Genomic DNA, 23,796 nt, shown 5'->3' with positions numbered 1-23,796 from the left:
CAACTGCCAAATCTGGCGATTATGATACATCCCACCACAAAAGTTTTTGGGGAACCATATGCCTTTTAGATGGCGTCTATGGGATGAAACGTCAAATAATGAACAATGTGTAGAATTAAACTCTAGGAAATTCGACGGAGACCTAAAAATTGTCACCATATTTCTCAAAATCATTCTCAAATCAATGAACCGTTGGCCCTTTACGGCGAAGAAATGTGAACGGTTAAAATGGACCAACTTAAAATCATTAATGCGTAAGAAATATGGCGCCGGAGAAGAATTTGCTGATAGATAGAGCGACTCTGAATGTAATGTTCTAATCCCTAAGTGTTCAAAATCTGAAAACTATTCTCGGTAAAGTTTTATCTTTTGACGTCATTAAAAACAATGGTAGCGTTATTAAGAGGCATCCTATCAAGAGTAGATTAAATGGCCTAAAACATACGCTCAAAGCACATCCTCTGCAAGACCTCAGCCTCGTCATAGATATCCAAAAAGACAGGTTAGATGTGGCTTACATACAGTGTTCGAACAACCTTAACAGTCAAGTTTTATAATTTTACTAGCTGATCCCGCAAACGTTGTTTTGCAAAAAAAAAAGTTTTTAATTAACAAACGTAAGATAAGGATTGATCGTAGAGGGGTGAAAATTTAGGTTTGTATGTATTTTATATGCTGTATCATAATAAAATAAAAAACAAAAAAATTGTCTAAAAAATTAAAAATAAAATTTAGGGGTGGACCACCCTTATCGCTTAGGGGTATGGAAAATAGATAGTAGCCGATTCTCAGACATACTGAATACGCATGTAAAATTTGGTAAAAATCGGTCAAGCCGTTTCGGAGGAGTTCAAGTTCGAACACCGTGACACGAGAATTTTATATATTAGATAAACTAAGCATATAAAATGCCTTAAAGAGGAAGAAATATCAAAGGACTCAGGGAAAAGCCTTGCAACATTCCTAATAATCACACGCGTTGGCAAGAGCTCCGAATAAAATGAAGAATAAAACCTTCTGCCACAGACAGGAAGAGAGCAGACAAATGACAATTGTATGAAACAAAAAACAAAGGAATACGCATATAACAGCCTATGAAACATATCATATCTTTTAATACATTCTGAGTCGGTAAAACCAACCCATACCGAACCTCTCTAAATAGAGTCAGACGTCTGTCCAAGTCGTGGGAAAAATACATGGCGGATAGCATCTGTTACGCAAGCTGTACAACTGTAGAATAAATTCACTTTTACTGTGTTTCAATGAAGTAAATTAAAATCTATATAGCAGTTTGTCTATCAAAAATCATTGACATATATTTGACATTTAATACATCGTTGACAACGAGAGAAGTCTTATCTATTTAATTATTCTCCATTTACAATCATTTGTGGTGATCATAATGAATAAAATGCGAGAGGAACTCAATTTGATTGATACTTGAATCGAATTGAGCTCCGATATAATGCCATTCTATAACTAAAAGGGATGCTACGTGGGTTCTAATCATGTATATATATAAGTAAAGTCCACATTAAATTTAGCCAGTTTTTTTTGTAATTACTTTTACAAACATTGTTTTTACTGTATGGTATAACACTTCATTCAAACTATGTTATGACTTAAAAATCCTTCATGTAGCGGTAGAAATTTAACTGCTTTTTTATTATTATCATTTAAACAGTATTGTACAAATTAAAATAATATATACTTTATTTTAGACATAGAGAAAAAGTATTAAGAGTATTATTTTTAGAAAAAGATACTAACATAGTGCCAATTAGTAAAATAACAAAAGGAATGTAAATAAATAAAACAAACATAAAATCTGTGATGTTAGAGATAATCTGTGATAATTAATAAACTGTTATTTAAGAATGTAGATGAAGGAAGAAGATGCAAGAGAAAATATCTGCAGGCGAAGAATGACAGATGATGTAAGGCGTAGGAGGAAAGAATAAAATATAATGTGAAGAACGAAAGAGAATGTAGAATAAAATTGAAAACTCATACCTGGATAATATCCCTGGTCCTCAGAAGACAGGAGGTTCCCAAAGGATGTCATTTAAAAATAAAACAAAGCAAATGTTGAATTTTTGGTCGGCTCTTTCAAGTGGATTAGCATTCCGAGTCGGTGGTGGCGTACCTTTCTATAATGTTAAAATAATTGACAATTCAAGTGTGTGTAAATACTAACTGTACATGTAATAAATGTAAACAAAACTAATACGGTAGGTAGCAGCTAAAAACAATAAGAAATAATTATAAAGTAAAATAAAACAAAAACTATGTAATCTGTGATAAAATGTAAAATAATCAAATTATAAAATGTAAATACAAGATAAGATAAAGTAAAAATAATGTGACAACCAAAAGCTGTACGTAAGGAACGAGGCGAAGGAAGTGAGGCGATGAATGAACTGTAGAATAAAAGTAAAAGAAAGATAGATCATGTGAAGTATGACAGAAGAGCATGGAAATAGAAAAGAAAAGAAAGTGAATCATTAAAAGATAAAAACGACCCTGTCACAAATAAGATAGCGGAACGATAGGCCCCCAATAACGGATGCCATAAAAAATACTAACTGGAATTATTGAAGATTAATTAACATTGTTGACTGTATTACGACTGTATTTATATGTATCATGTTTACATGTGCTATTGGAGAATAATTTGCAAGCGGTATAATAGTGAATGAAAAAGCTATTTTTACGTACCCTCGATATTCAGGTATGTACCAGTTCGACCCGTTATCGGTACCCAAAAAATATTCAGTACTGTTTACATAGAACATTTACAATAATCAAATGCCGCAAGTAAACAGTACGGTAAAACTTAGCTCTGTGGGACAGAGACGGGTAGAGCGGTATGACGTCAGCTACTTGCGTCACCGAGCGGTCTGAGTGAAAGGGACAGAGCATGCTTGACCCCGGTTGTACATTGAATGCTTTTTAATTTAATTATTGCTTAAGTATTACGACTTTTGTATGGTTGGTTTCAATTTTAAGAACTCCTGATACAAGTCAGTTCATTTACAGCATTATGGAGTTTGAGAAAACGCGGTTTGCGAAACGCTGAAAGCGCTTATCCTGGACCTCGTTAGATTTATTAATCATAGCAATAAATATAAAAACAACATATAGGGTTGCAACAGAAATAAAGAAAAGTTGGTTACACATTTTTATAGGTTCCATAAATTTAGTTAACTTTTTTACATGCAACTGTGTACTGTTTTAAAATACACTGTCGTCTCATTATCATTTCAGCTGAAGAATGTTCACAGTTGGGCATGGAACTCCCTCGTAGATTTTTGATACGACGACAAAGTTAGCTACTTGCATAAAAAATATATAAATGCACATAGCGGAAAAAGAAGCTCTCCTGTTACTGTTATTAACTTCTAATTTCTTCTACAGGAGCAGCTACGACAACGTAAAGAAGCAGAAGAGAGAATCGCAGCGCAGAATGAGTTCCTCCGCACCTCCCTCCGGGGCTCGCACAAGCTCCAGGCGCTGGAGTCAACGCCACCCTCCTCCGGGACGGCCTTCGTCAATGATGCCTACGAGGAAGACATCAGCGATGAAGTTTCACCACTTTATACCATTGTTGGTAAGTTAAACTAGAAATAGAGCTCTAGAATTATCGACAAGAGATAATCTTATACACTCTCTCTTGTATGAGTTAAAACAGAGTATGATACTCAGCCCAAACCAGTTTCGAGGATGTATTGTGTTTCAAATGCGTCAAGTCTCTGTCGGTGTTAAAATCGCTCAAATTTTTGAAAAAAAAAAGCATCAAAAACTCGACTCATGTTCTGCAACCACCGTATTCGCGTGAATTAGATCCGTCAGACTTTTGGATATTCAGCAAACTCAAAAGGCCAATGCGAAGAAGCCGTTTTGACATGATTGAGGAGATAAAAACCTAATCGAATGTCTTGGTATTGCCTATACTGGAAAAAAAAACTATTCCGACTGTTTTCGCGGACTGGAAAAAGCGTTTTATCGGACGGGAATTACCAGATAAGGGAATGAAATTGTTTTGAAAGAATGAATAAAATTATACAATTTATAAACATATTCGCCTTACTTTTTGGAGGTCTATTTATAAAATTGTCAAAGAAAATTTGTGTGCTAAGGTTTCATTTATTCAGTTACTGGCCATTATCAGTCTAGAATGTTTCTCACATACCAATATGTTACAAAATAACGAAGATTGCAATAAAAATCAGTATTTTGTATTTACGTTTCAAGACATTGATGTTTAAAATACAAATACAGATGATTAAATGTCTAAAATAATATATTAATCCCGATTTTCCCAAAATAGTTCGCCTTAATATCGAACATCATATAAACGAATTTAATCAGCACAACTCAAAGAAAGGCTATATTTAACCGCCTCCGGTTTGAGTGAAGTTATTCATTCCGTTTGATTTGTTCCCTTGCCGAACAAATTAAGCAACCTCGATACGGCTTCGCTTTAAACTTAATGAGCTAGAAGTCGTAGCAATATGACTTATGTAGGGAGACCACAAGATTTAATTTTTCCGGATTTTTTTTTTGCTAACATTTATTTTTTGTGAAATATGTAAGTGCTTTCTGATTTTTGCTGCTAAACAAATATTTTCGGCAATAAGTGGAAAGGCTACAAAATTTCTTACCGTTATCTGTAATGTTATTAAAGTATGTCCACGTACAATAGACTGGCGACATTTTTTTTTAGATTAACGGAAGTCGTTAAATGAAGGGTGTTTTCAACTAGTCCTATTGGAAATCTCTGGAAGAGGATTATGTCCAACAATGAACGTCTTACGACTAAAAAGATGATGATGATAAATTAATTAGAGTTTGCATAACACAGGCTGTAAATAATCGAACTTAATACAGACTAAAAATATTCGACTGCTTTGTTTTATGTGTAGGCGTTCCAAATTTTATACTCTCTTGATCGAAATGGGTAAATAAAATTTTGATAGATTATAAAACTCCAAAATTTTAATAGCTAACAATAAAATATCAAACTGAAATGGCCAATAGCACGGTATCATAACAATTAAAAGGGAAAAAACAAACGTTGCGTCGACTCGGCATTTATGGCGGGAAATTTGAAAGATGGCGGCACTGCGCACAGGTGTTGGGAACGAATTAATTCCAGTTCGTTGTCCACGTGCTAATAGCTAAGTTCGGTTAGCGCCGCTCGGTTTAAAATTAATAACGGAGTCCGAGCCACTTGTTAAACTGGTATAAGTTGCTATAAATAGCACTTGCCGTCGGCGATAAGCATATCGGTAGCTTAAACTAACTTAGTTTTAAGCTAACTTGCTATAGATTAGTCATTATTATTAATTTTTGGTAAACATTTAATATTGGATAAAAACCAAAATACGAGTATATACAAAGATTTCACATAAAAAACTTTTGTGATTTTTGATGTTATAAATACAGATGAACTCACAAGTAACAGACATGGCTCAGGGGGTAAACTTGTAGTGGCAGAACGAAGGGCACATAGCGCTGAACTAATGCCCACTGGGACCTTCAGGTTCTGAACTGGAGACCGCAGACCAGGAAATGTAGCATAGTATGTCCATCTACAAATTGGACAAATAACCTTAGGGGTTTTTTTTTTAATAGTAATTTTACAAAATTTTCTCTAGCATAGTCCGAGCCTTAATATCAATTTACAATTTCTAGACGCAGGGGGGAAATCCTCAATAGGACGCCTGGGAATGGAGGTCCAGGCAGTGTCAGACTCTTACTGACTATCCCCCCCCCCCCGTCGGCTCTTTTACAAATAAGTTCTTAGTTATTTTGCTTATTCTCTAATATTTCTATGGTATTAATTCTTATTTATATTACACTTATTATTTTCTTTATTAATCTATACTCATATGTGAGTTCTATGTTTAATACTAATTCCTATTTGTATATCCTTATACAATACAAAAAGCTTAGTACTTGACCTCAAGGTTAGACGCTGGATGCAGATTGCTTCTAGCTAATCCTATCGGAAATTTTAAGTGTCCTATGTCCACCAGTGGGCGTCCCACGGGTGAATTTATTATGATGATGCAATAGTAGCAGTTGACTATTTTCCGTCTGAACTAGAAATTTAATGCTTTTCATTCATAAGTTCTTTTTTTTTAGTAGATATAGAACGAGCTAATGAGCTCCCGCTATGGGATAAGGACAAAAACTCGTTAATAATTTAACTGGCGTCTGAATACAATTTTTATAGCTCTCTTATACAACACGGTAATTAGCACCGTCGAGTGATATCCTTGCCAATTAAAACGGAAGAACGCGGAGAAAAATTAACGCCGGTATATTTTTCTGTAATGCAGGTTGTATTGGCTCAAGTAGAAAAGTATAAAAGTCCGGTGTGTTATATTTTTAATATTTCTTTAATACTTACTGTTAATAAAAATAGACTAATAAAAGTTTGCAACAGGTTTAAAACAGTCTTCTCTCTCTCTCTCTCTCTTTTGTCTTCTTTTAACCCATATGAAAAGTTATTTTGAGGCTTCAAACTTTTCGAAGACATTGCCGTCAATTTGTTTAAGGCTTAAGGTACAAACTTCTAGGTGTCCTTTATTAATAAACAATGTATTTCAGAATACGAGGATGTGATAGCGGCGCTAGCTCGGCTGCAGTCCGCGTTGACGTCGAGCGGGGCTGCGACGGCGGCGCGGAGCGCGGGGGCGGTGACTGCACTGCTGGCAGGCGCGGGGGGTGGTGGCGGTGCCATACGGGCAGCCCTGCGCACACGCACCGCCGTCTTACGCGCCCGGCCACTACCAGCGCCTGTCACACGCGCTGCCGACCGGCTCAGAGACGTAAGTATACATTCTTTTTCGTTTCAAACGGTTCTTCACAGGTGAAGAATACAATAGCACTGTCCTATAATCATCATCATTTTAGCCATAACAAGTCTAGTACAGTTGCATATAGAGCTCCCCGGTAGACTTTCAATAAGACAGGTAGTAAAAGACAGACAGGCCCAGAAAACTGATATGAACAATATCTACCAGCTGAAGAGGTAGATAAGACTGACACCAGCCTAGTATAGTTTAGGCTAGACCTCTTAATTTAGAAGTGTGCGAGCCAGCATATAAGGCATCTTAAACGAAAATTGAATCGTTTTGAAAACAAAAAAAACTGGATAAGGTGCTTGTATTAAAACGTAAGTTTAAAATGTAATTGTAAATATTAAAATATAATAATGAAAGATTCATATAAATATTTATAATTTAAACAAATGAGTCAATGACTGTGATAATGCAAAAACTGTGGCGAAGCATGGAAGATGTGTAAGTGAGCAAAAAATAAATACATTTAAAAAACTTTTAAGTTAAACAGTTTTTTGATACCCATATTGTGGTGGTTGTGGAAAAATGTGTAACTAGTCCGCCATATTGGAACGGCGTCCTTCTTGAATTTTAAATTTTGACATAATCATCGTGTTTTACTAGTGTAGCCCTTTCATTTGATACCCATATTGAGGGGGTTAAGGAAAAATATGTAATCCACCATTTTGTATCGGCGGCCATCTTAGATTTATAATGGTATTGATTATCTTTTATTGTAATGTCATCTAAATTGAATGTGTGTACCAAATTTCAGATCAATCTGACAACGGGAAAGTGCTTAAATTTCAATTTCTAATTTTGACCCAAATAAATATACAAATTCCGTACGGGTCGAACTAAATAAAACCGTTTAATTAGATTTTGTGTACAAAAGAAAGCTAATTAAAAATGAGTTATACATCACCCCGTATAGTTCCTCATGACAATAATAACATTACTTCTTAGCGTGCTATACGATTTACATTTTCTGATATAAAAGAGTCGGAATGCCGATGATTTACTCTGAAATCTGCTCCGACCTTTGTACCCATCAACGTTATTATTAGGAATTTAATTTTAATCTCCCTTGAGAACAAGCTTTGATCAAATATCTGTTCACTATCATATATTCATGAAACCTTTATCTCAGTGCCAGAATGTTTTAATTATACTCTTATGGGATTATTTCATAATAGGCTAGCGCTTTTGCTATCACATTAGTTTACTATATCACAATTATAAGTTAAAAAAAATAATTATAATTGAAAATGTAAATAATTGATAAATTTAATATCCAGTGGTATATAATAACTACTAATAAATCAGATGTAAAGGGTTCAGTGTCAAACTATCTACATAAGCAAATGCTAAATTGTCTTCGTAATTTAGCGCCAATCTTTGTACATAGATAAATACAGTCTAGTGTCATTATATATACCTGCCATTTCGCGCGCACTTATGTCTGAATGCTAAGCAGGTGTTATCAAGTGACAGCTCAAACCGAGGTCCCCTAGTGGAGCCCTGGGCTTGGTCACTTCATGAAACGTTCACGGAAGCGATCTAATATCTCGGCGGTCTTCCGGAAGGCTTCCAAGGGAGTCATCAACCTTTGATAGTTTAAAAGAGAAAGTGAAAAAGCAAGTGCCTGTCTATATTGTTAAGTAGCAATCTATTTACTTGATCAAGTGTTAATCTATCTACATAGCAACGACTCTTGTGGCATCGTAATCAAGCAACAGTCTATGTATTTAGTCACGACCTTATGGCTTAACCCCAATATATCTAAGTAGCCTTGTGCAAGTATATCTATTTGTTTAAGAACTAGTCTATTGAATTAATCATAGACTAGTCCACCTACTTAGTAAAGTATCATTATATTTATCTAATCAAGTGGCATTTTGTCATGTACCGTACTATTTATTTTGTCAATTTCTGTTTATTTATATATTTATTGGCCTGTTTATCTACATAGTTAAATGCTATCTACTTAATTTATGATAATTCTCCCTACCTAGACTCTAATTACTGTTTATGTCAAGTAGCAGTTTTACCCGTCTAAGTGCCAATCTATCTACATAATCAAGTGCTCACTTACCTATGTAATCTATTGTAAGTCTACCTAATCAAGGGCAAGAATATCTATATGGTTTAGCGTTAATCTATCTATGTAGTTAACAGTTTACTAGCTCAAGTGTCAATTTACCTACATAGTTAAGCATTAATATATCTACTAAGTCTACTTGTTCATGTCGATAGTAGATAGTCAGTATCTAAAGACAAGTGTGAGACATTATACTTTAAAAGACCAGCCGTATGTGTACAAAGTATTAAGTGCTAATGCCTAGCGTTTGCTGGTCCTCGGCTGAGAGCACTCGAGGTATACGAAGACGCCTCAAGTTCCTCTCGTGCGTGCTTGAAAACATTTAGTAATATTCTCGCTTCTTTAAAACTTTCTTCTTTAGTTTTAGATTGTGGAGACGTATAATTCAAATGGTGCTGTGATATCGATACCATAACCATTTGTATGTCAATTCATCATCATCATTTAAGCTGCAAGAGGTCCACTGCTGGACATAGACATCTTCCAAAGATTCCCAATAAGTGGGAAATGTATTTCAAAATTTATTTTTCATTCATTCCAAGTATTATATATAAAAGAGTTATAGATTGTAAAATATGCATTTTAATGAACTCCAATATAACCTGTTGAAAGCGAACTACTTCCAACGTCTTCTAGAGCCCATAGTGGAATTTAATAGTAAAGTATAAGAAAAAATTTTAATCAAAAATTGGCATATATCAGTTTTAGTATTTAGTATTAGTTATAGTTATTAAAAATAAGTAACTAGCTATGCAAAAGTAGTAGTCCGGAGATGAAGGAGAAGTAAGAAAGGCGACGTAAGAAAAGAAAGTAAAGTATGGAAAGAAATGATAGAAAATGTGGGTGGATAAAAGAAAGATGTGTGAAGGATACAATGCGTACCTAAGATAGGGGTTGCACGAGAGGTCCGCAATGGCGGTGGCCATAAAAAGCTATTAATAAGATGGCCTGTCCTTGTGGAGGGTTGTCCAGCGCTGGGTTGAAGGTATTAACGGTAAATGATTTGTTCACAGTGTATAGATGCGATAGGACCCCTGGCGACGTCTGGCGGTGAAGCCTCAGCGCTGGGCGCGGAGCTACTGTCGATCCTCGGCAGCCTTGAGCTGGAGAGCCTCATCCAGGCGCACGATCAGGCCGCGGCACTCCTCGACCCCGCATGCTTTACGCGGGGAAAGAGACACAAGGTCAGTTCATTGGATAACCTTTTAAATATTTTCTTTTCATTAATCATGTGATCTTGCATACACTTACATAACAGCTAAAGATAACACTTCACACACAGCTATATATGTATATGTAATGTTAGATATATAGGTATTAATTATTTCATTTTTAAGGCTTATCAAAAACGTTTTTATCGCGAACTTTAGCGAATTTTATAACTAGTATGTACATTACACATTATTGTTATTGTCATTATAATCGCCAAAAAAAAAAACTACAAAAAGAAAGCAGAATTAAAGAATTAAAAAAAATTATGTCTTAAATGTAATATGTATTAGAGGGACCACAAAGTGATATCGTTTCTGTCGACATATTTCACAGAAAAACCGATTCATTTTACTGCTCCGGCATTGAAAATTTGTATACTAGACAACAAAAAGTTGTTGATAACGAAAGTGAATGTATTGTTGATTAGAAATAAAAACTTGTTAAAAATGCGGTCGTGTGAATTTAACTTGAGAAAGCGATATTACTTTCCCGTCAACTTATACTATACCATATGTCAAAAGAAGATTCTGTGCTACTTCAGTCACATAGCTTCGAGGTAACCAGAGAGTCTGGATAAGCTGGTTATCGTAGGAAAAGAGACAAATAGAGTGATCACCAACCGTGCCGTCGGGTGCACTATGTGTGATCGCTGACGATCCTCACAATAAAGTAAGCAGTCAGAAAACCAAAGTAAAACGTTTAGTCTAAATCTCTTTGCAGTAACTGGAGAACTGGAAGAGCTTCAGAAGCTTTGGCTCGGAGTATAGGCGGCCCCAAAATTTTTAGGATCTGTCTAATCTCTGTGTTTGGCACTAATCGGTGTAACATAACTCCTGAAGATGCCCCGTGGAGGGGTGAAACACGTGTTAAGTAATTTGGCGGTAGCGGTTGTGTGATTCGCATTGTTTGCCGCATACGCATTTATCAGCGGGCTACCGGGCGGTGCACTTTGTTGCACGACTACCACTGCATGTGCGGAAGTGGCTAAATATTGGTCCTTTTCTTACTTAGGATGGACTTCCGCAAGGTAACGCCTGGTTCCATTAAAAAATTTTAGGATGTTTCAGCGATGCATATTTGAGAGCCCATATACATAAGCAAGCTATGTTCATCATATAACAACATACAGATTCAACGGTGCCCAAGAGAGGCAGGTAGATAATATAACCTAATTTGCTTAACACGTGTTTATATGTCGATTGCAGACTGGGAACGCGAATCACAAAGGCGAAAACGATAAAGCGCTGTCCACATCGCCCGACAGCAGCAGCGAACAGATCAAAATCATCAAAATTGAGAAGACGAACGAACCGCTTGGTGAGTACAATTTTAATTTATCCCGTCAGGGTCACGGTCGAAGTGGCGCATATCAAATCACTTTTAGCTATAATAAAGAATAGTAATATCTTCAGACATTGTACAAGTATCTCTGTATTATATATATAGTAAAATTATTCAATGAGCACAACCCGAAAACGTCTCGTACAAACGCGACTAATATTTTTTTCTTTTCATTTACGTACGAAAGATTTTCATATTTTCGTTTAGTTTTACAACACATCTGACCCTGACTGCAAATCATTTAACGTAGTTTTCAATCTTTCTTGTGTCATGCTCCTTTAGCCTTTATAAAATTCTTCCGTCCCCCTATGTAACACATAATTTTTAAATAAAAGCAACAGGGTTAAACTCGTGTCTAGTTCAATTTCGAATCGCCTTTACAATCAAATTGTCCCACTGTGGGGTGTGGACCCCATATTTTTTTTTGTTTCGGTGGGGGAAATCTTCCGGTATTCAAGATGCCCTGCCTCTGGGGGGGACAGGGACCGATGACCCGCTCATCATCGCCGACACGACTGCTGGCAAGGAAAGGTCCGATCACGTCCGCTAGGATCCGCCGCTCCGACTGCCACGCCGGGCAGTCCGCGAGCGTATGCGAGGCGGAATCCAGTTCGCCGTCGCACGTTGGTTAACACTGGTTTAACCCGCCCGTCCTTCCTTGACAAACGTCTTTATATTCCTTGTATGCTCGAGTTGCTTTCTGTCAGACAGGTACACTTTGTACGCTTTGAGTAGCATGGTTCAACTCCAGACGTCCCCTGAGAGGGGGGAGAGGATCTTACATCGACTCCCCTCTTCCTTAGGAGCGCCATTTGCAGGATTTCCTCTGCGGCGCACTCTGCCGGCTTTTGTCAGCGCCTTTAGACGATCATACATATATACATCTGTAAATAGATATAAGTGGAAAATTTGACTCGAAGTTAATCACCTAAAACTTATAGCTTAACTAAAATTACGAAGATATGAAAGAAAGTTCATTATCAAACCTCGTTATAGTGTAATGTTGTAGACTAATTACAGAGATACACTTTACGTAAGAGAAAATTGGTGTGTTATCACCTGGGGGAACGTAAACGGTTTACCTTTATCGCGTTAACGTGATGTAATTCAATCTCGTGTGCACAGATATTGCGTTGTGCACTGTACGGGCGAGAGGGACATGTTAATAACTTAAGTGTAGGGTGACCATGATTGTTTTATTTTGGAGATAGTCCTAAGGTAAAAAAATATTTTGAGTATTTTACGGATACCTTTCCTACTCTATTTTAGACTATTAAAACCTTTTTTTACTCTCTTCTTTCATAAGTTTTTGAACTCTTCTATTTAGTGCCTCTTTTGTGACAAATGTATACGGATTTACAACACAGTACGAATGTTGCGTCTACCTTCGAATTTCCCGCCTTATCCATCAAATTGCCCCTTGTAAGGCGTTGTTACCACGTCTGGAAACACTGATCTAAAGTTATATGAAACCTTAGATTTTTTCTTAATATATTATATTAAACTTTTACACGAGCTGTATGTGTGAGTGTTAGCATGTATGCATAAAACATGCATGTAAACATGTCTGTATATTCATGCAAGTTGACATGCAGGGGTTACGATGGCCATATCTAGATATTTATATGCATATGCAAATGCGTTGGCACGTTGCGTTTTTAGCGTCGTTTATATGTTGATATGACTCCGAATGGTCGACGATAAAAGATTTTAAATTCACAGATTTGGTGTTAAGTATTGTGCAGCATTTGATTCCATAAAGATACTTTGTAATAGTTTACTGATTTGAATACAGGGTGATTAGTTATAGATGTAAAAGCGTTATTGAGGTGAATGCTATACAGCTAATTTGCTGTCAATCTGGTGTATCCTTTCAAAAATTAAAAAGTTTCAATAATAATAAATAATTTAATTGTGATATAGTACGAAACAGCTTTTTCAAAATTTGGATCAGTATATATTAAAATTAATTATAGAGCAGTGGTAGCCCAGCTGTGGAGAACTAAGACTTGTGATCGAAGGTGGCAGATTCAATTCCCGAGATCCAATTTTTAATAATTCACTTATTATATAGTATTATCGCAGCTCATAAACAAGTTACTTGAGAATAGTCAACAGCCACCTCGATGTACCATAACACCACACTGCGATCGCCAGTGATCAATACTAAACACGTTGTTGTATATGTCAACCCATAGATGGCTGCGATGCATAAATCTCCCGCAAAGGCTTCTATGGGAGAGATTCATAATCACCATGCTTGTGATGATAAGTAACGTAAGAATAATATAGCAAGAAAAAGCGGTTTCAAAATACAGAATAATATATACAAAAAGTATTTATTGTTAGGCGATATACCATAATCGCCACACTTGGCAGGCAGGTTGGCGATAGTGTGGTATTTTGGTATGCAGAGGTCGCTGCAGCCCATCCTCTGGAAACTTGTCAATGAGCAGAGTAAATCCTATGTAATTAATGAATAAAGTGTGAATTATATATGATTGTGTCCCGAGAATTGAACCCGCGACCTATGATCGCAAGTTGCAGTCTCTATACCTCTGTTCATTACCCTGTATATTTATATATTATTGGACTATATAGTAAAACTAGCTGTCCCGGCCACGCGTTGCTGTGAAAATTTGGAAATAATTGAATTATACGGTATTTCGTTCACTACAAAATAAATTTAATTAATTTTATAGCGTCAACAACACGTGGTAATTATGCTGTTAAAATGTAGCTTATATGACACGTTCGTAGATTTACCATAGCAGCGCCATCTATTGATTACTTACTCAACCCAGTCGAAAGGTATCGACATCTGTTAGAATCATTTGGAGTTAACAGATAATTGTGACTGTCAAATAATAACAGACAATAATTAGCAATAAATTAAAATTGCGACTATAATTTGAGATTAAAATATCCTATCTCTCAAGTTAGATCGAACTGCACATGGTGTGCGAATTTTATTATAATCGGTTAAGTGGTTTAGAAGTCCATTGAGTATAAACATTGTGACACGAGATTTATATATATTAAGATTACACTTATAAAACGTGTTTTGAAATATATCGCTTGCTTACGATTCTGTTTCTAGTCTAAATATATATTTATCTAAATGAATCTTGGATATATTGATCTAAATGAATTACTTGATATTTGCAGGTGCTACCGTGAGGAATGAAGGTGAAGCGGTGATAATCGGCAGGATAGTCCGGGGCGGTGCAGCGGAGAAGTCCGGCTTGCTGCATGAAGGAGATGAGGTTCACCTACTCATTTGTTACATGACGACTGTCCCAAAAATAAACTTATATTTAATTGGCTTACTTTCTGAGTGAATTCGTAGTCCACAGGAAATATGTCAACTGGTAGCCTGGTTCTACAATTGAATTCAAACTCTATTGATAATTCTCAAAAATGATCATTGATAGTGATGAGAGATAATTTAAGAAAAGAACATTCGACGAATGTTCTGCCTATAAATTCTTATAGTAATGATACAGTCACTTCACATAAAGATTGATTTTAAAATGTATTAAACTAGTTGTGCTCGAGATTTCGTCCGCGTGGATTGTAACCAAAAAATATTTAATTTATATAGTTTTCTTTTTAAGAATTTTCCTGAAATAAAGTAGCATTAGTTACTCCTTAATACATCAGCTACCGGCCAGTATAAGTGCTATGAAAATCTGTCTATCCATTTCAGAGATTAGCCGTAACAAAAAGACAGAGGCAGACAATTATTAAAAAAATGGAATTTTTTTTATGTACCGTATATACGTACGTGCGCATGAAAAGCAGTTATTTTAAAATTAAAAACAGATAGTCTTATTTTATTTATTAGTGTAGATTAATATTTTGATTGCAAATAAATATTTGCGCGCCATCTAAGTCATCCTAATTTAATTCTCTAGATTAGAAATAAAAGTTAAAAAACGGAAAATACAGTTGTGTGGCAAAAGGGTGTCACGGTAATTTATTCCATATATGTAGGGATAATAGGGACTTTAGAACATTGCAACATTTGCAGAAATTCAATATTATACAAGATGATTAGTTATTTTATAGGTTTAAAAACTATAGGAGGGATAAATGCATAGTTCATTTGTCATCAAAAATCTTTAATGCTTATTTACCTATTTCCAAACATCTATAAAAAGTGATTCCTCTAAATCTATATTGGAATGCCACAGACCAATAATTTCTAGCGGTACAAGCTTGTAGAGACAGATAGTAAACAATAATTAATGTTAATATGTAGTAAAACGAATTTTTAAAAACGCTTTTTCTTATAATATTATCATTAAATGATTTATTAAATATTACCTCACCCTTTAAATCTTTTATATATATAATCAATCACCGTGTATTAAGAGTTAAAGTCAAGATAATCCCGTACCAATGAAATAATAAACTATCGATTTTGTTACTGCAGCTGCTGGAAGTGAACGGCGTATCGATGCGCGGCAAATCCGTGCACGAGGTGTGCCAGGTGCTGGGCGCGCTGGCCGGCACGCTCACTGTTGTGCTAGCGGCGGGCTCACGCGCCCACGCTCACGCACCACGAGCCGCGCCGCGAGTACTTCACGTTCGTGCCCACTTCGACTATGACCCAGAGGATGACGTCTACATACCCTGCCGCGAGCTGGGTAAGTACATCATTATGCTGTCTTTTTGTGGATAACCAGTCCTTTCAGGCTATACTCGGTATTTCCCCGAGATCGAATTGAGAATGAGGAGATCTGTGAACAAACTAAAGTTGAAGTGACATCGGGCAGCCGCTGGGACTTGAAAGTTCGGAAGTGAAGACCCAGGATCTGCAAGCGCAAGGTGGACGGATGTCGAATGAGCAGTTGGATGCGAACCGCGTTCACACAAAGACCATGTCTGTCACATTGTTCCTAATTCCTAAAGTCTACAGCCCACTATTTCAGAGTTTGGACTTAAAAAATACTTTTAAGTTCAGAAGTGAAGACCAAGGATCTGCAAGCGCAAGGTGGACGGATGTCGAATGAGCAGTTGGATGCGAACCGCGTTCACACAAAGACCATGTCTGTCACATTGTTCCTAATTCCTAAAGTCTACAGCCCACTATTTCAGAGTTTGGACTTAAAAAATACTTTTAAGTTCAGAAGTGAAGACCAAGGATCTGCAAGCGCAAGGTGGACGGATGTCGAATGAGCAGTTGGATGCGAACTGCATTCACACAAAGACCATGTGTCACACTGCTCCTAATTCCCAAAGTCAACAGCCCACTATTTCAAAGTTTGGACTTAAAGAATACTTTTTTATGGAGAAAAAAATTCAGAAACAAATTATATATGTATTTCCAGGGATCAGTTTCCAGAAGGGCGACGTGCTACACGTTATAAGCAGAGACGACCCCAACTGGTGGCAGGCGTTCCGTGAGGGTGAGGAAGACCAGACCCTGGCCGGCTTGATACCCAGTCAGGCCTTCCAGCACCAGTAAGTACAGACGGATTAATAGTTAATCATTCATATAAAGTAGTTATTTCTTTCTGACACATATTTTAATGTATATAATGCTGTTTATTGTAGAGGGTTTTGTAATACAAAATCTCTCGTTTATGTTTGATGCGTAATTTTGATTTTTAAAATGTCTCTAGTTTAATAAATAAATCTATTAATATTGTTTAAATATATCGATTGCAAATAAAAAACTTTTTACGTTATTATACAGTCGATGTTCATTAAAATATAAATTTCTCAAGTAAAATTTGATTTATTACACAAAAGTGAAATTATTATTTTTAATAGGATAACCAATCTTGTTAAATTAACAAATATACTCATATATATAAATTAAAATGTTTATTTTGTACATATTACATTCAAATTAATAGATTTTTTCGTACAACTTTATATTGAATGAAATATCATTTTTAAAAACTATGTAAAGTGTATATGTGTTTGGTTTGGTGCACATTTGGTGCAGATGCACTCTATTGCATAGAGTTTGACCTTACCTCTTTCTGTATAACGCGGTGAATACATGAAATATTTTAAAGTTACGTCTCGATAATTGTATTTCTGTTAAAAACAGTAAATAAATATATAATTCGTTTTTGACAACCGTATTAACATAGATAATGAAAATACAGTACACAGATAATTAACTATTTTTCTTGCTAACATTACAAAATAATACATCTTGCGTCTCTAAATTGGCGTGACATGACTACCATTATGGGTTAAAACAGTTAACTGTTCCGAATGATAGACGGGAGTCCATGAAGCTGACGCTGGCAGGAGAAGTAGCATCCCGGGACAAACCGAGGAAGGGCGGCACGTTGCTCTGCGCTAAAAAACCACCACGGAAGAAGAAAGGCAAGAAGGCTACCAGCGAAGCCGGCTATCCTCTCTACTCCACCTCTGGGGCAGACGGTAAGACATTCTTCTCTCTTTTATAAGATAACGAATACGACTCCTTTTATATTTTCGTTAAAACACAAGAAAGAATTTCATAGGAGAGTAATACTGGAGATTTGTACTGGAAAAAAACAATACCTTCCTCACATCATAACTTAAGTTAAAACACTTGTTAAACATTTGACTTAATTAAAACTTAAAGACACGTGTTAACAATATAAAATATCATGTACACGAATCAGTACAAAGAAAATATAATTATGTTATTACGGAAGCACACAAAACGGAATACGTATTCATTATAAAAATATATCAATAGAAAAAAAGAGAATGCCGTATAGAGTTTTACAGAGTAAATAACCTTTTTGGATATTATTAAGATATTAAGTTATTGAATTAAAATGTAGGCTTCTTGTCAGTTAACGCGAAGTAACATTGTCTAGTACCTTTGATATTAAGTTGGTATTAATTACAATTCAAGCTTATTATAAAATTGTTGCAAATAGACACTAAACTATTGTAGTAACACCATCTATTCAGTTTGTATTATAACAAATCCAATCTTAAAATACAAAAAGGCTTTAAATAACCATGATATGTGCGAGACAGGAGTGGGCACCCAGCGCTCTGCTCAGTCATTCCGCTGTCAGTACCAGCAGTGGGCACACTCGTGGTATTTTTTCCTTGGCCTCCACCTCGCCACCGTTTATTTAGTACGTTTTAACAGTTTCTGTAACATTATAGTTATCACAAATACAAAAAGTAAGGAATACACAGATATATTAAAATTGTATACAATAAATTCAAATTGAAAAATCAAAAGGAAAATGTCAAATGTCAAGAGCGAAAGAGATGGAGAATGACAATCTCATGACACCAAATGCATATTTTCTTATTTCACACACAAACAACGAATATAACTTTCTCTTCAAATTATAATTACAATAGAAAACATTCGCTAAAAATTAGATAAAAAACATTACCCTACCTGATAAATTTCTAGCAGTATATATGTATAGCCAAAGTAATGTATGTTATTTATTTATTTGATATATTATGTACTTGCCAACTTTAGAAAGTTCGTGGTTGAAGCAGGTGATTTTAAACAAACGTACACCCTGTTTCCAGAATACGAACAGGACGAGATCCTGACGTACGAGGAGGTCGCGCTGTACTATCCCCGCGCGTCCCACAAGAGACCTATCGTCCTTATCGGCCCTCCCAACATCGGGAGGCACGAGTTACGCCAACGCCTCATGGAGGACAGCTCCCGATTCGCCGCCGCTGTGCCTCGTGAGTTTCACTTTTTTTCTTTACTTTTTACAATTAATAGCTCACTTAAAGCCTTTTAAGTGTCTTCTATCGACAACCTGGACTGGTGCAGAGATAAGTAGATAAGTGTGTATATATCATCATCATAATGTAAGCCAACAGAAGCCTACTACAATGCATATGCCTCCCTCAAAGGCCGTATCCAGTATATTGCCGCAACCTAGAGTGTCGTCACCCCACCAGTGGGGGGGCCTGCCTACACTCTACCTTTTCGCAGTAATTACTCGAGAACCTTCCGTGCCCAACAGCCGTCGATTGGATGAGAAATATACCTTGCACACTGCCACCAGAGATGAGCAATTCTTAAAGCTACGATTCGCTCTCGTGACGTAACTCCAAGCACAGCCCTCTCCGTCAAAGCCTCATATCTACAAGTCATAAGCAGATCTTCGTCTTCAAACTTTTCGGACGAGAAGATGTTTCGATGCTTCCTGAAAATCATCATGGAAAAATAACATAAAATATAAAGAATAATATAAACTTTATTTTTGTTTGTCTACGGATCTCCTTGCATCATCTTGATTCGATCTTGAGGTTCACGTCTCTACCTTGTGGGAGGAAGTAGAAAAAATAAGAATACAAATTTTATTGCAAAAGAATAAAACTAAAACTACTATGATTTTTGAGGAACGAGGTGAAGGAAGAGAGGCGATACATGAAAGATCATTCGTATGTAGAAGAATACCAGAGAATTATACAATAAAAGAAGAGAATAAATAATGTGTAAAGTGATAAAAACTTATGTAAACAGAATTATTTTAAAAAATGTAAATGGTCTGTCCCAAAAAAAAACTTGTGGGAGAGTGCCTAAGATAATTATTTTTATGACCTGTATAAATTGAAAATTGTGTACCTTCCAGATACGTCGAGGCCGCGCAAGGACCACGAGGTCCCTGGACAGGACTACCATTTCATCTCCCGCACGCAATTCGAAGCGGACATCCTGAACCGAAAGTTCGTCGAGCACGGAGAGTATGAAAAGGCGTATTACGGTAATTAAAACACTATTATTTAATGGAATAAGGCGTTACCTTGCGGAAGTCCATCCTAAGTCCTAAGTAATTGGTCCTTTTTTTACTTAAAAACACTATTACTTAAGCTTTCAATACACGTTATGGTGGTAAAAATATAAAAAATAAAGACTACAAAACAATAAACTTTGATCACACAATTCTAATTATAAAAAATACTGCGCACATCCTTTTTTATAGCATGTAGTCTAAAAGAAAAACACAACTTTAAATTTCGAACGAGTCAAAGCGGCGCAGGCGCATGTATATTTATTATTCATACATTCGTACAATAAATAAACCCTCTACACTTACAAAACACACACACACACATTTACACATCATCATAATTTCAGGTCACAGGTCGCGAACTGCGTCGCAACTCCGGCTTCAGCGTTATCCTATGACCTATAAAAGTTCGTCTGTTAACTTTTTGGGGGAACATCCGCTTGATCTGTAGTCTCCACAACAGAAGTTTAAGACCCCTGTGGCCATCTGTTCCACCACCTGTTACCCACTGTTACATCAAATCGCTGATCCGCTGGTCTATATGGGATTTATATGCCCACTGTAAGGCACGGGCCTCCCCCAACGATATCTATTGGGGATATACCGTAATCGCCAAGTATGGCAGGCGGGTTGGCGATCGCAGTGTAGTATTATGGTACGCAGAGAACGCTGCTGCCCATCATCTGGAAACTTGTTTGTGGGCAGTGGCAATCCTTTATAATTAATATACACGGTGTGAATTATATCCTGAGAATTGAACCCCCGAACTATGACCGCAAGACTATGTTCTCTATCGCTGGGATACCAGTGCTATGTGTCGGTATACATACCCAACCATAAATCCAAATAGTTGACGCTCACCAGTTCAATGAATTATATTTTAATAATGGTAATAATGTCTATACAAGCCATCTAGTTTTGGACCCCTGAACCCCCCCTCCCTCCTTCCCGTATTTCTCATACATAGTATACATACTTCAATCTTTATAGTAATTTGAATTATTTTTATTTTCATAAGGTTTGCAAAGTGAACTGATGTGATACGCACGTATCCGTAGTTTATTAGTGCGAAAGAGACAGATGAATGCGTTGATTTTATGACAAGATAATAAAGTGTGAGTTCTTCTTGTTTAAAGACCGTGTAATGGGCGTTCTATGATTTTAATGATGGTGAATTGGTGACAGGCACGTCGTTGGAAGCGATCCGGGAGGTGGTGAACTCGGGCAAGATCTGCGTGCTGAACCTGCACCCGCAGTCGCTCCGGATCCTGCGCGGCTCCGACCTGAAGCCCTACACCGTGTTTGTGGCGCCGCCCAGCCTCGAGAAGCTGCGTCAGAAGAAGATACGCAACGGCGAGGCCTTCAAGGTACGACAACCTTACTAGCTTACAGCCACTAACAGCTTCACCAAGATTCACACATTTATGCTACACACTTACTTAACAAAGTTTTCACTTTTTAAAGATTACATATGTGGGAGTCGTATTTACACTAATATAATATCTAAATAAATAATTAATATAAAATTTTGTAAACAAGCAAAACCGACGGGCGAACCTTATATGCCGACTTAGTGCAGTGGGCACGCGCACGCACCGGTGACGCGTGCGCAGGCCTTTTGTTTCCTGCGCCTTTGTTCTATGACTCGCTTTTGCTCGGTCGCGGAGCTCAGTGCGCTCCAGGGTCCCACGGCGAATGCACGTCTGTTTTGCTCGCCCTCAATCGCTCATAAAAATTTGTTACTTGTGCTAAATAAATTTATAAAGTGTTACAAACCTAATTAAACATCTTTTAATTGGACGCTAACGCTTTACATATAACAGTTGAGCTGGCTACTGCAATCAAACATTTGATAATAACTTGTGTATGCAATAACACGCGTAACCACCTCCAACACCTTTTTTTTCAGTCCATAGAAGCCTCTAAAAGTCATACTGCTATATACATGCTATATATATATGCTATATACACTACTATAGAGCTGCTCGCATTTAGCGACTTCTTTACCTTAATCATGTCCTCAATCCATCCAGTGGTCACCACTCGAGAATCTTTCGACCCCAATGACCATCGGTTGCATCAGCTACATGCCCCGCCCAAACTGTAATATGTAGCCGCCCTAGCCCAGGCTTCAAAGGTAGTTCTCAAACTTCGTCACCTTAAAAGAGATTTAAAGGTTCATCCATGCTCTGACCTCAAATATAAAGTTGTCTGTCGGTCATCATAATCGAATAACATCTTAGACAGATAGATAAAATATTTTTATAAAACTAGAAATTTTTATATCACCCTTATGAAGAACTCCCGCAATTACTAGGAACCATCACTGCTCTAGTTAGGAACATGTGGCGGTATGGAAGCCTATTTTATGTAAGTAGTACTAAGCCATCACCTTTTTTTGCAGGAAGAAGAGTTGAAGGAGATCATAGCGACGGCCCGGGATATGGAACTGCGTTGGGGCCACCTGTTCGATATGATCATCATAAACAACGACACACAGCGCGCTTATCAGCAGCTGCTCAACGAGATCAACAGCCTCGAGCGCGAGCCGCAGTGGGTGCCTGCGCATTGGCTCAAGCAGACCTAGCGGGGGGCGTCCCTTGCATGCCGCATGCAAACGCCCCCCGCTGCGCCATCGCTACTGCGCACCGTGCAGCAAGTGGTTCTACATTTGCTCGCCTACCTCTTGACCTTTAAGGGAGGCCCAGCGCTGGGTGAGGTGTCCAACGCGACCCAGCCTCCCCATGTTTAAATAAGGTTACAGCGCTATCAAAATCACTTCTACGTACTGTGAGTGTTTCGATTCACGCAAATGGCAAATTTTGTAATTAATGTAATTGTTCACAATTTTAATTTACTGTATATTTCAAAAAAGAAAACTCCTATTTTTATCTTATCAAAACGTTCAGAAGTCCAAGTACAAACAAAGTTCACGGCCTTTCTTCCACTGCCTCTATCTTATCGAAGCATTAAGAAATCCACCGATGGACAAAGTTCTAAGGCTCTATAGAAAGCATACTTGAATCCATATATTTTCTTTTTTAATCATAACTTATATATTTACAAGACTTTTACGTCAAATTATTTACCTCTCAGATTATTCTTCATTTTGTCTAAATATTTTTTAACAGATCTTTTCGATAATCCATCACCTTTGTGTACATTCTCTTCCATCCATTTAAAGTCCACTAAGTTGCTTTAATCCAACTTAATCCATGTCATTAACATACGCCTTAAAATAAGAATTAATGCGTACAGTCAGAAGATAAAACTGCGTATGTATTTTGTACACATATCGCTTTTCTGACCAATCGCATGACGTTAATACATATAAGGCGTTAGTGTAAACACGCCTTAAACATTAATTTCTATATCAACTAAGAATCATTACAGAAACCAATAAAATTGAGAACCACAAATAATGATATTCTTTGACTTAAGCCAGGATGGTTCCAAACGCACCTTGAAGTTAGAAAAGAGATCAAACTCAGATCTGTTTCTATTACCTTCCCTTTTTTTCCTAAGCTTTTTATCACTTAAAAAT

The 23,796-nt window shown here is 36.8% G+C and overlaps 1 protein-coding gene across 3 annotated transcripts in view; it reads left to right on the top strand.

Moving 5' to 3' along the window:
* The window catches only part of sdt (stardust), a 218,537-nt gene extending 195,408 nt beyond the window's left edge, over positions 1–23,129 (top strand). For all 3 annotated transcript variants that reach the window (XM_068772484.1, XM_068772466.1, XM_068772475.1), the window contains 12 exons: positions 3,421–3,613; positions 6,622–6,842; positions 9,969–10,139; positions 11,373–11,484; positions 14,677–14,774; positions 15,947–16,160; positions 16,845–16,977; positions 17,753–17,916; positions 19,030–19,194; positions 20,094–20,225; positions 21,438–21,619; positions 22,657–23,129. In XM_068772484.1, the coding sequence (XP_068628585.1) occupies positions 3,421–3,613; positions 6,622–6,842; positions 9,969–10,139; positions 11,373–11,484; positions 14,677–14,774; positions 15,947–16,160; positions 16,845–16,977; positions 17,753–17,916; positions 19,030–19,194; positions 20,094–20,225; positions 21,438–21,619; positions 22,657–22,839 (1,968 nt within the window). In that variant the 3' untranslated portion in view covers positions 22,840–23,129. The remainder of the gene's footprint in view (positions 1–3,420; positions 3,614–6,621; positions 6,843–9,968; positions 10,140–11,372; positions 11,485–14,676; positions 14,775–15,946; positions 16,161–16,844; positions 16,978–17,752; positions 17,917–19,029; positions 19,195–20,093; positions 20,226–21,437; positions 21,620–22,656) is intronic.
* Positions 23,130–23,796: the final 667 nt, after the last annotated feature.

The sequence above is a fragment of the Battus philenor genome, unplaced genomic scaffold (genome assembly GCF_028537555.1).
Source record: "Battus philenor isolate CCGP_79_NKW_IND1 unplaced genomic scaffold, ilBatPhil1.0.hap1 SCAF_11, whole genome shotgun sequence".
NCBI classification, from domain to species: Eukaryota; Metazoa; Arthropoda; class Insecta; order Lepidoptera; family Papilionidae; genus Battus; species Battus philenor.
This window is presented reverse-complemented; position numbering and strand designations above follow the sequence as displayed.